This window comes from Barbus barbus (assembly GCF_936440315.1).
Source record: "Barbus barbus genome assembly, chromosome: 26".
NCBI lineage: Eukaryota > Metazoa > Chordata > Actinopteri > Cypriniformes > Cyprinidae > Barbus > Barbus barbus.
The window spans coordinates 27,880,992-27,896,551 of record NC_136754.1 but is presented as its reverse complement, the minus strand read 5'-3'; the positions used below and the strand labels follow the sequence as shown (position 1 = coordinate 27,896,551).

The following is a 15,560-nucleotide window of genomic DNA, read 5'->3' as shown; positions in this document are numbered from 1 at the left end:
TTGTCCTTGTTTGTTCACAGGGATCGTGTAGTGGCCGTCTTCGTCCAGGGTCCTGCCTGGCAGTTCAAGGGGTGGCCGTGGCTGCTGCCTGATGGATCCCCCGTGGATATATTTGCCAAAAGTGAGTTTGGTCATGGAAAAAGCAGCACACTATTTCCAATATATTTCCAATAGGCAAGAGTGGGCTTCAATACATTCTGATGTTTATTTAGTCCGAGCCTTTCACCTGAAGTACGACGAGGCACGGATGGACCCGAACGTGCAGAAGTGGGACGTGACTGTGCTGGAGCTGAGCCACCACAAGCGACATCTGGACCGGCCCGTCTTCCTCCGCTTCTGGGAAACACTGGACAGGTCAGGATTGCAGCTCTGTGTCCTTTCAGTCCATCTGTAGCATAATTGCTACATAATTTATTTTCAATCGTGTTTTGGATTTTTGGTGTACAGTATGTAAATATCCTACAGATGGACGTCTTTGATCGTTTAGTCTTTTGAAGTCTATCGTGTGAACCTGTCCCTGGTTAATTAAATACTCGAGGAATGAAACCGTATTTTCCAACCCTAATCGTAAACTCAATAGCGTGATATAGCTCAGTATCCCTTCATCTCCTCTACAGATACATGGTCAAACACAAGTCCCATCTGAGGTTCTGAGACTGCTGGCCGTCCACCGTCGAGGTCTTCCCTCCCTCCAGAGACCTGTCAAGAAGGACCGCTAGAGCGCCGATCCTCTCAGCCTCCCTGAAAGCGCTTTGGATTTCAGTCTGCTTCACCCTCTGCTGACACCAGTTTGATTTGTAGTCTCTTCCTCCACCTGTAGATGAACAGGTCAGGGCGGGTGAGAGGAAATTTGGAAGTTTGGGTTGGTCCTTCTCATGTTTTCTCAGTAGATATGTATTTTTCAATTGTAAAGCAGGTGGTAATCAAGGCAGATTCAAAAGGGGATATTTGTTTTTTTTCCTCTCTCTTTTTTTGTAAAACACGAGCTGACTGAGAGAACCATTGAAAATGGTGACTCGTTGATATGAATAAAATGAATGCTATGTTTAAAACTCTTGTAATGATAGATTCACTTTGTTCCTTTCTTTTTTGTCTTTTTCTGCCTTCTGTTCTATGACGTGTAGTGCATTGAGGATCACTGCACATGTGAACGGTAAATCCAATTATAGAAAGGTTTAGAATGAGATGCCTTTCTTCAAAACCAGCAGGCATTTAAATGACCAGAAGTCTACGGTTCTATGAAATCTGTGCTTCAGATTGTTGATGGTGAATATGCTCTGTAATTCTGCAGTATATTGGAGATTTTGTTCAAGTTTTATCCAGAAACCCAAGTACTGCTTGCATCGAATTACTATTTTTGAAATGGAAAATGCAGTTGCTTCCATAACACAAAGTCAGATATTGCCCAGGTTTTTTTTTTTTTTTTTTTTTGGATGGTTGGTTGGTTTTTGTATAAATGCGTTTGAAAGTAATGTTTGTTTTTAAGCATTTCTGTTGAATGTGGATTATTATAAAAAAAATATATAAACAAATGGCGATTGCATATTTTTCTTTTTCAGAGGAGCCTCTGACAACTTTGTAAGTTTGTGCGGTCACAGTAGTGAATCACGGTCTGTTGTCAGTAGTAAAGCACAGCTCAATTCTGTTGGTCAGCACTTCAATACAGTTGAAGTATTTTTGCCTTCACGTGAAACCTCAGATCGCAGTGATTTATTTTGAAATCAATCGATTTTCTCAGAGCAGTGGTAAATGTGATCGCACCTTTACACCATGTCTACTAGCCTCTCTTTGCCTGTCAGTCACTGGCAGGAGCAAATATGATAAAGCAAAGGCTCTGTACATTAATCTGAGCTGGTAATACATTAATGGCTTTCAGAGCATAACCTGATGCTGAAGAACAAGCATTATTACTCGTGTCACAGTGAAGATGAACAGCAGTTGTGAATGTGATCTTCATTCAGATGTGATTTGCAATAATTCTAAGCATTATGTACCTGAAACCGAAACAAAATTGAAAAGTATGTGAAACTACAACCACATACATAGAGTACAACTAATTAGGTTGAATATCATGTCTTGGTCATATTGAATCCTAAAACCAACAGACAGAATGGTGGATAATAAACAAATATAATAAAATTTATACAAGAAATTGTAAGAAATACTTTAAGGCGAGACACTGCAGGTGAATAGGGTAAAAAAAATTAATAGTTATCACCTTACCTAGTTGATTGATTACATTGATAATTGCAAAATTTTTTGTATTACAAGCTTTCTAAAATGTTTAAATATGCAAATGATGCATTATTTAATGAAATATGCGCTAATTTGCATACATTTCTAGAACAAAAATCTAAACACTGGATGAAGTTGGTTTCAAAATTCTTATTTCATTTTATTGACACATTAGAGTCAAACGTTTTTACAGAGGGAATTTAATTTTGTCACTCCATAATTCAGAAAATACTTAGAACAGACAGAAAACAATACATTTTCACAATTTTGGGGGGAATAAAATGTTGTATATAATCAAGCAAATTCTATATGAACAAATCCCTCTGTAAAAACCTTCAGGATATAGACAGGAATAAAGATGTAAAGTTTGGTGTGTGTAAGTGCTACTGAAGTGGAGATGTATAGCTCAGAGAAAACTCATTTTGAGAAAACGGCCTTTAAAAATTTAATTGTAATTACATTGTAATTGAAATCTATTGACACACATAGATAAAGTGCTATAAAAGAAACACTTAACAGTGTCTTTTGGATGTTTTCTTTCCACTAGTCTGAAAAAATACATTATGAAAAACCAAAAAGCCCAAAATCTCAAATTTGACAGGTGCGTGAAAAAACAGTTTTTGCTTGCAGTGTCTATTTTAAATAAAGTCTTTTTAAAGACCATTAAGATTTGTTTTATAGTGACAATTTTAAGCTAATTTCGCCTCTAAATTCCCATTAGAACAAAAAACACTCGTGCTGATCCACCATCTGATCTGGATACAGACTGGATACAGGTGGCTACGATGACCTCGGGAATAAGAATGAAACGGACTAATATTAGCATAGATGCCATTCTTCTTATGTACAGTCAGGTCCGGAGGTATTTGGACACTGAGTTTTTGTGCTTTTCGTTTGTACGCTACTACAATGGATTTGAAATAAAACAATCAAGATGTGATTGAAGTGCAGACTTTTAGCTTTATTTTAAAAGATGCCACAAAAACGTGACATTTACCATATAGGAGTTACAGCCATTTTAGGCAAAGTACCTCTATTTTCAGGGCTTCAAGCGTATTTGGACCATTGACTAAGAAGAGGTTAATTGACCAGATGCTGTCCATTCCCTTGTTACGTCAAGACAAATTACGCAGATAAAAGATCTGGAGTTGATATGAGGTATCAAATTGGCATTTGGAAGCTGTTTGACTGGTGCTACCAATATGAAGTCCAAAGAGATCTCGATGAAAGTGAAGAAGGCCATCATTAAGCTGAAAAAACATAAATCTATAAGAGATTGCAAAACCTTAGGTGTGGCCAGATCAATGGTTTGCTACATTCTTAAGAAGAAAGAAAACCCTGGTGAGCTCAACAATATCAAAAGGCCTGGAAGACAACTAAAGAGGATGATCGCAGAATCCTTTCCTTTGTGAAGAAAAAACCCTTCATAACATCAACAGAAATCAAGAATACTCTGGAGGAGGTAGGCACAATCAAGAGACACCTTCATGAATGCAAATACAGAGGGTTTACAACAAGGTGTAAACCACTGGTAACATTCAAGAACAGGAAAACAAGATTAGACTTAGCCAGAAAACTTCTAAAAAAAGCCTCCCGTGTTCTGGAATAAGATTCTTTGGACTAATTAAACCAATATTAACTGGTGGGACCAAACTGATGGGAAGAGAAAAGTATGATGAAAGAAAGGAACAGCTCACGATCCAAAGCACACCACATCAAGTGTCAAACTTGGTGGAGCAGTGGTATGGCATGGGCATGTATGGCTGCCAATGGAACAGGCTCAATGCTGTTTATTGATGAAGTAACTGCTGACAGTAGTATAGCAGGATGAATTCTGAGGTCTTTAAGGCTATACTCTGCTCACATTCAGCCAAATGCTACAAAACTGATAGGACAAGACTTCTAGAAGGCAAAGAAATGGAATATTGTTGAATGGCCAAGTCAGTCGCCTGATCTCAATCTAGTAGAGCATGCTTTTCAGTTACTGAAGGCCCACAAACAAGCAGCAAGTCAAGGTGGCTGCAGTGAAGACCTGGCAAAGCATCTCCAGGGAGAATTTGGTGATGTCCATGGGCTCCAGACTACAGGCAGTCATTGACTGCAAAGGATTTTTATCCAAGTATTAAAAAATTGTGCTTATATTTACAATTATGCCACTTCGTCCAAATACGCTTGAGCCCCTGAAAATGGAGGTACTTTGTTTAAAATGACTGTAACTCCTAAATGGTAAATGTCATTTTTGTGGAACCTTTTAAAATAAAGCTAAAAGTCTGTGCTTCAATCACATCTTGATTGATTTATTTCAGATCCATTGTAGTGGCGTGTAATGATATATAATGTCCGAATACTTCCGGACCTGACTGTACATCGGGTGTTATGGGAAGTGTTCCCAGTTATCCTTTAATGGATTTGAATTCTAGAAATGTGAAAGTCTGTTATGTGAATGCCAAGTTAAATAGATGGGTCTTTACTCTAGATTTAAACTGACAGAGTGTGTCTGTTTCCCAAACAACGCTAGGTAGATTGTTCCAGAGTTTGGGCACTAAATGGGAAAAGAATCTACCACCCACAGTTGATTTTAATGTAGCTATTATCAAATGGCCAGAGTTTAGAGATTGCAGTGGATGTGATGGTCTATAATGCGATAAGAGGTTGTTCAAAGGTGCAGTGTGTAAATTTTAGTGGCATCTAGCAGTTGAGGTTACGAATTGCAACCAATGGCTCAGTCCCCCGCTCACCCCTCCCTTTAGAGAAGCTATGGTGGCCGATACAGGCCCTTCAGACTGGTGTTTTCCCCTCTGTATTTAGACAGGCTCGTATAACCCCACTACTTAAGAAACCCACCCTTAACCCATCTCTTTTAGAGAACTACAGACTGGATTCCCTTCCTCCTTTCATTGCAAAAACACTTGAACGAGCTGTGTTCTACCAAGTCGTTGCCTTTCTCTCACAGAACAACCTCCTCGACAGCAGCCTGTCTGGTTTCAGAAGTGGACATTCAACCGAGACTGCCTTGCTCTCAGTTGTTGAAGCTCTAAGACTGGCAAGAGCAGATTCCAAATTTTCTATACCAGTAGTTCTCAAACTTTTTACACCAAGAACCACCATATATTTAATAATACATATTAAATATTATAATGGCCAACATTAAAATACAGTAATTATTCAGCCTAATTATTCAGCTACAGCTGTGCACAGTTCAAAAACGAGGCCGTTTTATTCCTAATAAGAATATTTATAATCGTCGGCCACTTTAAACATTGTAAATGCAGTTTGAACATTAACACTGCACTGTGCTTACATACAGGTAAATAAAAAACTTAAATGATTAAAATGTACTGTACATAAAAATTAAATAAAAACTGCACTGTACTTAATGCATCCTTGCTCAAAAGTATTCCTTTAAAAAAAATAATAATAATTTACCCCAACCATTTGAATGGTAGTGTGTGGTGCTGCTGTCGTAGAACACGCATGCGCTGCACTGTTTACTTGCAGACGATAGCACGCACATGTGTCATGGTACTTTCCAAAATGACGGCAGACGGGATGAGGAGAAGAATCGCTGAATAAAGACATTGTTTTGTTTTTTGCACGCAAAAAGTATTCTCGTAGCTCTCAGATTTCATCGAAAATATCTTAATTTGTGTTCCAAAGATGAACGAAGACGGTCTTACGGGTTTGGAGCGACATGAGGGTGAGTAATTAATGACAGAATATTCATTTTTGGGTGAAATCACTATCCCTTTAAAGACCTTTTTTGCTGCATGTTTACAATCCTATTTATCATAAGAATTCATATTTAAAACAACTTATGTTTTATAACAAGTAAATCAGTCAGTTTTGTAAAGATGACCAGTCATAAAGATTACAGTACTGAAAAAAACAAGGTTGTCCAGAACCTTTGTGCTTTAATCTGTACTTTAAAATCACCACCAAGCACGAAACATTGTCACAACTTGATAAAACCTTCTACCCAGACGTTTGGCAGGGATTGTGCTTGTTGCTCTGTAGGTGCTGCCAGTACTGGATGATCTCATTGGGTTGAAACCAATGAGAGGTGATCAGGTTGCTGTACCTACAGCTAGAGTAGGGCACTCGCCAGTGATTGAACAGCAGTTCATTTGGTGGTGGCGTTGGCTCTATCTTCAGCTTAGCTAGACACATACCCACATAAACATCTTCTAAATGCAGTCTGGGTATGATCAGAGATGCCACGTATATGCTTCGGGCCACATCACCTGAGAAGACGTATCCAGTCCCAGAACAAAAGGTGGGGTATCGGCTACCAGGGTACATTTCTGGGGGCATGTACCATTTACTCTCTTTGTTTCGGTTTGGGGAGTTGTTTAATATGTGAAATCCTGTGAAATACTTCCGTGTTAGTTGCCCTTTGGGCTTTAGGAGTTTTTCTATGAGGTATTCTGTATTGACAAACATGTCACTGTCTGTCTTCATGACGTATTTGGCCTCGGGACAGTACTTTGTGATCCAGTACATCCCCATCAGTGTTTTTAGGGTAAGGTTGTTGTAAGTATCCCTGTAATCTTGCTGAATAATATCATGATACCGATGACTTTCTTCCTCTATTGTGTGCTGCAGTTTACTGCCATTTCTTTGGATGTCTTTGTCTACACCAATGAAAAAAAGGCGAACGAAACCCAAACCCCCAGCCACGCTTTCATTGGCCCACGTTTTCCTGATGGCGTCCCTGGCATCCCTTTTCTTGGGTTCGACTGCAATCAAAAGCACTAAGAAAGGAGCTCGCAGCAGACATGCGTTCGGCTCGTTGAGGATGTACTCGTAAGGCTCCTCTTTAAGTATCCTCACCACTGTCATCTCTTCGCTCGAACTGATGTTCGAAAACAAGGAGCTGTCCAACTCTTGCTGCACAACTGAGATGACGTTTTCATTTGAATTTAGTGCTGAAGAGGACACTTCAAGCTCCCTCAACTTGGCCGGATTTTGGATTTTGTGGGGAAAAATCCACTGACCCTGAATAACGAGGCCTACCACAAACACGATCACAATGAGGAAAACACTGCAGTATCTGTGCCTCAGCTTCCATTCCATCATCTCTTTGGGTTCGCTGGATTTGACAAGCCTCCCAGAGTCCAGATATGTGGAAACCTGCAAATAAAAAAGGGAACCATTTTTATTTACTTATTGTTACTGCACAAAATTTGCAATATTTGAATTATGTATGTGATAGATTTTAATGTGGCATTTTCAAATGGAACTCTTCTTGATATATATTAGGGCTGTCAGCGTTAACGCATGCGATTAATCTAAAAATTTTAACGCGTTAATATTTTTTTGGCGCAAATTAATCGATTGATAAGGTTTGACCCCAACTTCTTGCCGCCATTGCAGTGCATTCCGAGAGAGATTTTACAATTAATTGTTTGTTAATTAAAACAATTATATATAAAAAAATCACATTAAATCAACATATTCTTGAAAATGTAATTATTCTCTACAACAGAGCAGAGCACCTCTTTATAACACCATATATTGGAAAACATTTCTAAATCATTCATCAAGCTTTAATAATTAAAATCTATTTTTAAACGAGCTTTCAACATTTTGACAAAAACAGCATTATCATCTGTGGATCCTTCCACCTTATTTCGTCTACTCATATACACAGCCATCTTTGCTCTTCCCAAAATAAAATTGAAAAGTTGACATTGCTCTCTCCTTTTTTGGGAATACCTATAACCTAAAATAAACAACTGTTTGGAAAAAGACACTCCAAACAATTTAAAAACATCCTCCAACATTGAAAACAGTGGTAAGAGACGGCAATAGTCCATAAAACACTGAAAGACTGTCTCACAAAAAGGGCAATCATGATTAATATCAGAGTTTAACACAGAAATGAAAGCATTAACATGAATGTAAAACCCTCCACTGCAAATCAGCAACTTTCTTCAACAATGGAGGTTTGTACAGCGCTCTCCATTCAGGTCCAACACCATCAATCAAACCTAAGCGAGCTCTCCATGGAGTGTCAATTTTTTCATTTAATTTATCTTTATTCAAAATTTTAACCACCAATCTATATAACAATTTCTTATCAGCATCATGCACAAGCACATTTGAATGATCAATTTTTAGAAAGAAACCTGTACAGTCCTTAAAATCTGGGAAAATCCTCACCAAAGGGAAAATATCATCAACACTAGGTTGAACAGAAACATTACAATAAGGATTCAACCATGTGCATTCAGAATCTGTTAAAGCTTCCTTCCATTTTCTGAGCAAAGAAGCAATTACACAAACAGAGTGCATATTTAAATGAGAAGCAAGGAAAAGAGCATTGTCCATGTTTGCACCTGCAAACTGAATCACATGTCCCAAAGTCACTACATTAGACATACAAAACTGACTTTAAACAGTCTGCGATAGAAACTCAGTAGTCCTGAAGTGTCGAGTTGCCTTAAATCCATCAGAAACAAGGTTCTGTCTAGGCCAAGTCCACCCAGCTTGTTCAAAATAGTGCATGCCAGCGGTCTCCACACCAGATCTGTAGGACCACATAGAAACCTCTGCACAAACTGGAAACGAAAAGTTGCCCCTCTGCTGCTCAGATGAATTAAACCTTGTCCTCCATCTTTCAGTAAAAATAATACACTTTGAGGTGTCCAATGCAGACGATCCCAAAAAAAAATCAACAAGAAGTGCTTGAATTTTTGACAGCAAGTCGACACATGATAGGCGATGCCATAAAGTAGATGAAATCAAATTGTTAATAATAAGAACTCGACCTCTATAAGACATTTTTGGTAAAATCCACTTCCATCTGGCAATACGACCCTTAATCCTTTCGAGAACATTATCCCAGTTTTTAAGGACAAAAGGTTCTTCACCCAAAAACACACCTAAGTATTTTAAACCTCCATCTGTCTTCCAATTCAAACCTGCAGACAATTGAAACTTTTTTCCCATCACTCCTCCTATACTAAAAGCTCCAGTTTACTAAATTTTGCCATATTGAATTACAATATTTGTTAACATGTCAATATCTTGTTGGGTATCAACCATAATGACTAAATCATCTGGATATGCAGATAACGTTAAGGGTATATTGCACCCTGGTAAAGTCACACCTTATAAAACAGATCTAAGTTTATGTAACAAAGGTTCGAAAGCCAGAGAATATAACAGCCCTGTCTAATTCCTCGCTGAACCTGAAAGGGAGCACTCAAAACACCATTGATCTTCAAAACACTCTGAACATTAAAATACAAAGTCTTGATTTTATTAATAAAACCAGGAGTAAACCCAAAAGCAATCAACGTTTCCTACAAATGTGTGTATTCAACCCGGTCGAAAACACAAATTACAACAAGCGAATGATCAGAAAACCCAACAGGGCTAATAAAGCAGTTTTTAACAACATTAAAATGATATTTAAAACAATAAAAACGATCAAGTCTTGCCATAGACAATCAATTGTTTTTACAGTGTGTCCAAGTATACTGACTTTTATTACCATTTAACCCTCTCCATACATCATATAACTCACGAGTCTCTAACAACTGAATCAAACGAGTGCGAGAGGCAGAATGACTTGATTTCTATCAAGTCTATTTTCTGTACAATTCCAGTCCCCACAATAAAAAATACATCTTTACAATCTCTAATAACGTCACTTACAGTGTCCAAAAAAGTCATATACCAACAGTTGGAGCATATACAGTAATAAATACAAATTGTACATTTTCATATATTACTGTAATTTTTAACAATCGACCTTTAATAACCTCTACACACTCAACAGACTGAGGATTAAAACTTTTGGAGAAAAAATACCCGCTCCTCAACTATTACTTGTTTTATGACTTAAAAACATCACCCTCCCATTCTCTCTTCCAATCAACTTCATTATCAGCAGTACTATGAGTCTCTTGTCCAAAAATAATGTCTGAAAAAAGAAGCCCTTTTTTTCATCTCTAGCTCCATTTAAATTCACTCATAATACAAAAGAAAAAGAGAAAAACAAAACAAAAACAAATTTAAAGTACTAGACATATTCGCCATCTTCTAATTGTCTTTTAGCTTTCAAAACAAGTTTCTTTAAACAATAAATCTCTTGATCAGTGAAAACTTTATCTCCTTCACTTTCAGAACATTTTTGAAAATTCTTAACAGAATCAATGAAAAGTTGTAAATCAGGAAACACGCTCTCAATTTTCAGATTTCTAGCTCCTTTAGTATTCTTAAGACTCGACATAGAGTAGCCACTTTTTTGGAGGGACAAAGACTGCAAGGAAGATCACGAAGAGGAAACTTTTTCATTTTGACAGAAGATTGACCACCGTCTCTAATTTTTCTTTTCCTCTCATTATCTTTGATGATACAATCATCTCACTTTCTCCATCCAAAGAGCATCCTGCCTCCTCCACTTCCTTCTCACTAGCCTCATTTTCAGTATCAATATCACACTGTGGACTATTTTCAACAGAATCCTCTCGAACGACTAAGTCGAGCGGTATCGCCTGAACAAAGATGTCTTTCATTATTACACCTTGTTCAACAATTGTTGCAACTTTATCAAAGCTATCTACAAAAAATCGCAACTCCATTGTTGATTCTAGATGCGGATGTAATGCTATCGTAACCTACAATCTCTCCAACCACCAAAGCACAATCTTCCACAGAAAAACCTATAGTCGGACAAAATTTAAAAGCATGTCGGCGTGTGAGTGTTTCCAGCTCCGCGAACCGGTTAACCTGGTTGTCACCGCCACCAAAAAACTAAACCACTTAAACTATACCACTAAAAATAACCAAATATCTTAAATAAAAACTAATACATTTTTTATTTTCTATCTGTTAGATTGTGTTTTATTAACGTCTACACCTACCCCAGCCCTAAACTTACTCTTTACAATAATGAAATAATAATTATTGTTGTACAGTGTGACAAAAATGACGCTGTATTTATGTGCGCATGCCCAGTAGCGCCAAACGTATCCCTTATATCCTTGACTCATCTGAAAGCCTTTGACTGGACATTGCATTAATAAACTCAATGGAATCGTATGTTGTAATGCTGTTAAAAAAAAAAAAAAAAAAAAAAAAAAAAAAAAAAAAAAAAAAAAATTTTTTTGTTGGCCCTAATATGCACAGTTAATTATTCATTTATTTATCACAAGTAATCATCATTGCAAAAAAAAAAAAAAAAACCCGTTATCACACATCGCAGAATTTCCTCATTTCGTGCAGGACTATTATTACAAAGGCAAAATCAATGCAAATCAGTGGATATGTCTATGTTATACACAATTATAATTATAAAGCAGTATAATATATATAATATATTATGTATAACAATACTGTTACACTATAATAAAAAGACTGAAAATGTGAAAACACAAAATGAGTGAAATGAACTCTCCTGGGAGTACATGTGAGACCACACTCAAGAGTGTGAAATAAGAGTGTTAAATTAACACTGAAGCAGAGTTAAAGTTAATGAGGTAATTAAGAGATTCATTGAGTGGTGATTGACCATTATTTAAGACACCTGATTTTAACGAGCAGAATCACCAAAGATGAAAATCACAATTTCTGTGTCACCATTATAGTGGTCAGCTGTTACTTTAGTTGGGCTCTTGACCCTTATAAGTTAGGTTTTGTTTGGCTGCCATAGCTGAGTTACATCAGAGAGACCAACAAAAAGAAAAAAGTCATGTGATGTTGGTAATGTTTTTACATAATGATCATTTGATCTATATCGCCAAACTCATTTAGAACCTAAAACAGTCAGATTTGCCTTGTTGATTATAAAATCATGTTATTCTACAGTATTCAATAATTAAAAGAGTTCCTTGAAAGTTGTTCTGGTAATTAAAAGAAAAAAAAAATCTTATTTTAGACACACACAGATATCAAGAATCAGTGTATGAATCTCAACAACGGTGACAAACAGATCAACTCTAAACATTAGAAAACAAGCTGCTAAAACTCACATAAATAATAATAATAATAGTAAGAATAAAGGAAATTACTAAGAAAATTCAGCTAATAATTTATTCACACCGCAATGCATCATGGGAGCCATGGATGAAATTGATTGGTGGCACCCAGAATGCACTGCAACATGCTTTTTTGATTGTCACCGTTGTTGAGATTCACAGGTTGATTCTTGATGTTTGTGTGTCTAAATAATAGACTCTTTTCAAAGTTTTTTGAGCAAACAACTTTAAGAAATCCCTCGGCTTGTATTGAAAATGCTGGTAATCCTATGCTAATGAATGACAAGACTGCTATAATCAACAATGATCTAAATCAGAGATTTGGCTCTAAAGGAGTTCAGAGATTTAGGAAAAACAATACAAACGTGTGAGAGTGTGAGAATGGTGACACGGAAATTGTGATTTTCATCTTTGGTGAATCTGCTTGTTAACATCAGGTGTCTTAAATAATGGTCAATCATCACTCAATGAATCTCTTAATTACCTCATTAACTTGAACTCTGCTTCAGTGTTAATTTAACACTCTTATTTCACACTCTTGAGTGTGGTCTCACATGTACTCCCAGGAGAGTTCATTTCACCCTGGATTTTTTGCTGTGTACCTAAAGTAAATAAAAATAATTTGATCCTACAGCTCCAAACTTGGTCCTAGAGGGCCGGTGTCCTGCAGAGTTTAGCTCCAACCCTAATTAAACACACTTGAACCAGCTAATCAAGCTCTTACTAGACACGCTAGAAACTTCCAGATAGGGGTGTTAAGCCAGTTGGAGCTAAAGTCAGCAGGGCATTGGCCCTCCAGGATCAAGTTTAAAGACCCCTGTCCTACAGAGTTGTTACTTTGCACGTGCTTTTTGACCATTACAAATAATAATGCAAAATTATTTTCTTAGAATAGAAGATATGCTGTCTCTCACATCACATACATTATAAATAATTGTTTATGTGGTCTTGAAGAGGATCCTTTTTTTCTCTCATTTGGACTCAGTCTTGACTTGGACTCGAAATTTTTCGACTTGGACTTGAGCCTCTTTGGACTCGGTCTTGACTCGGTCTCGACTAGTCCTGGTCTTGGACTTGACAAAGCTGGACTTGACTCCAGCTCTATCTGAAACTCAACAGAGAGTACAGTCTGGCTGATTATCTGGTCTCAGTCAGGAATATAACTCACAGACATTTATTTAGCTGGCCATAGAAAGAGGACGACATAAAAAGACATGGTTACCTAAAGAAGAGCGAATCTGTAACGAATGTGGATCAGTTGAGACGGAGGAACACTTTCTCCTCCACTGTGACAAATACACATCCTTAAGAGATGCACTGTACAGTCAAATACAGCAGATTATTCCTGAGTTCTAGTCACTCCATGATAATTACAAATTAAGAGCATTACTCGCTGAAGGACCTGCTTCCTCTTTGGTAGCACAACATATTTATAAATGCCACAAACTGAGAAGTAAAGAGTGAACACATCTGCATTAGTAGTACCATTAATGCTTATATAAATATATATACATGGATGTATTTTGTTTTGTTTATGGATATATATTTTTTTTGTTCTGCTATGTACAATTCTTTGGCGATATGTATCTAAGTATGTCATGCCAATAAAGCAATATGAATTGAAAATTGAATTGAGAGAGAGAGAGAGTCCAATGCTGTGTCAAAATCAATGACAAACAAACTGATTATTTCAGTCAGACCAAAGGAGTCCATCAAGGCTGCAGTCTCAGCCCGACTCTATTTAATATCTATATTAACGAACTGGCATCAGCACTTGATAAGTCCTCTTGTCCTGGTCTGACCCTCGAGAGGAAAGAAATCAAATGCCTCCTGTCGCCTCATGAAGAGGGGCTGCACCAAAGCCTCTCCATTTTGGAAAATTACTGATTAATTACTGATAAACATGGAGAAGACAAAAATCATGATCTTTCAGAAAAAGCCTCGTCTTGCTGACAAAAAATATGAGTTTATAATTGGGGGAACAGTTATTAATCATGTCACCTGTTATAATTATTTGGGTCTGACGATCTCAGCCTCTGGACAGTTCAATGCTGCAATAAAAGATCTGACAGATAAGGCACGCAGGTCTTTTTACAGTATAAGAAGACCCCTGTTCAAATTCAACCCACCCATTAAAATGTGGCTGAAAATCTTTGATGGCATCATAAAACCCATTCTTCTCTATGGCTGTGAAATCTGGGGCCCCAAATTTAAACTATACTATGAAACATGGGACAAAAACCCTGTTGAAATATTCCACCTTGAGTTCTGCAATAACATCTTGGGAATTCACAGAAACACCCCAAATCTGGGCAGAACTGGGCAGATTCCCTCTGCTCTCTGAAATCCAGACGTTCTGGCTCCATCTTTCAGACACGCTGACAGATAGCTACCATCACAGCGCTTTCACTTATCAGCAAAAACACCCAGAGAGTGACCCCTTACACTATTTAGTGGAAAAACATCAACTCAATTCCACAATTCGGTGTAAACATTCAAAAGTTAAAGAAACTGAAAAAAACTGTAAACTGAAACCCAGGAAGAATACATTCATGATTGGCAACAAAAAGTAACTCAAGTAAAGAAATTAACTTACTTCCACAGTATAAAATCTTATTATAAATTAGCGCCATACCTGAGCTGTATTAAAGACTATATTCAGAGAAAGCTGCTGAAGAGGTATGGTCTGAGTGAGCACAGTCTTGAGTGTGGAGACGGGCCGACACAAGCAGAGCTGGAGAACCAGAGAGATTAGACTCTCACTGCACATTGGGACTCATAGAGGACTTCCTCATATATACATGTGTGTGTGTGTGTATATATTGTGTGTGTATATATATATATATATATATATATATATATATATAAACATTGTGGATGGACCAGTTCCACCCTGGTCCTTATGTGGAATCAACCTTGTACAAGTATGAACTTGTACATCTGTTTTTGAGCTGCTTCCAGTACTAAAACTTTTAAATGATGTGGTTTGCATCCATCAGGGGTCAAATAAAAACACAAAGCAAATGAGACAACATCAGATTGTTACAAACCAGGAATGACCAAGTTTCAAAGGTCAGAATTAACCTCAGAATTTCACCTACAGTGTATCAGGTGCTACATCTGAAAATCTGAATATATATATTAAATATATTGCTTCCCATTTAAAAAGAAGAAACATTTTAAAGACAATTTATAGGATAATATTTCTGTATTATAGAAGCACATTTATTGTTGTACGACCCTTATGTGCTAAACTGCAGAATTTAGCCTATTGTAGTTCATAGTATTATAATTTGTCATGGCAGTATTGCTATTTTATAATTTATTCAAATAATATAT

General features: G+C 37.1%; 2 protein-coding genes across 2 annotated transcripts in view; one reads left to right on the top strand and one right to left on the bottom strand.

Moving 5' to 3' along the window:
* LOC306846412 (parafibromin) overlaps positions 1-1,542 on the top strand; it is a 39,021-nt gene extending 37,479 nt beyond the window's left edge. Inside the window, exons 15-17 of the mRNA XM_079379784.1 lie at positions 21-121; positions 213-354; positions 618-1,542. Of these exons, the coding sequence (XP_079235910.1) occupies positions 21-121; positions 213-354; positions 618-654 (280 nt within the window). The 3' untranslated portion in view covers positions 655-1,542. The remainder of the gene's footprint in view (positions 1-20; positions 122-212; positions 355-617) is intronic.
* Positions 1,543-5,456: 3,914 nt separating this feature from the next.
* Positions 5,457-14,991, bottom strand: LOC306846519 (beta-1,3-galactosyltransferase 2-like; the record flags this gene model as incomplete). Its single annotated transcript, XM_079379952.1, has 2 exons — positions 5,457-7,365; positions 14,857-14,991. 2 exons carry the CDS (start codon positions 14,989-14,991, stop codon positions 6,208-6,210), a joined length of 1,293 nt encoding a protein of 430 aa, XP_079236078.1. The 3' UTR covers positions 5,457-6,207.
* Positions 14,992-15,560: the final 569 nt, after the last annotated feature.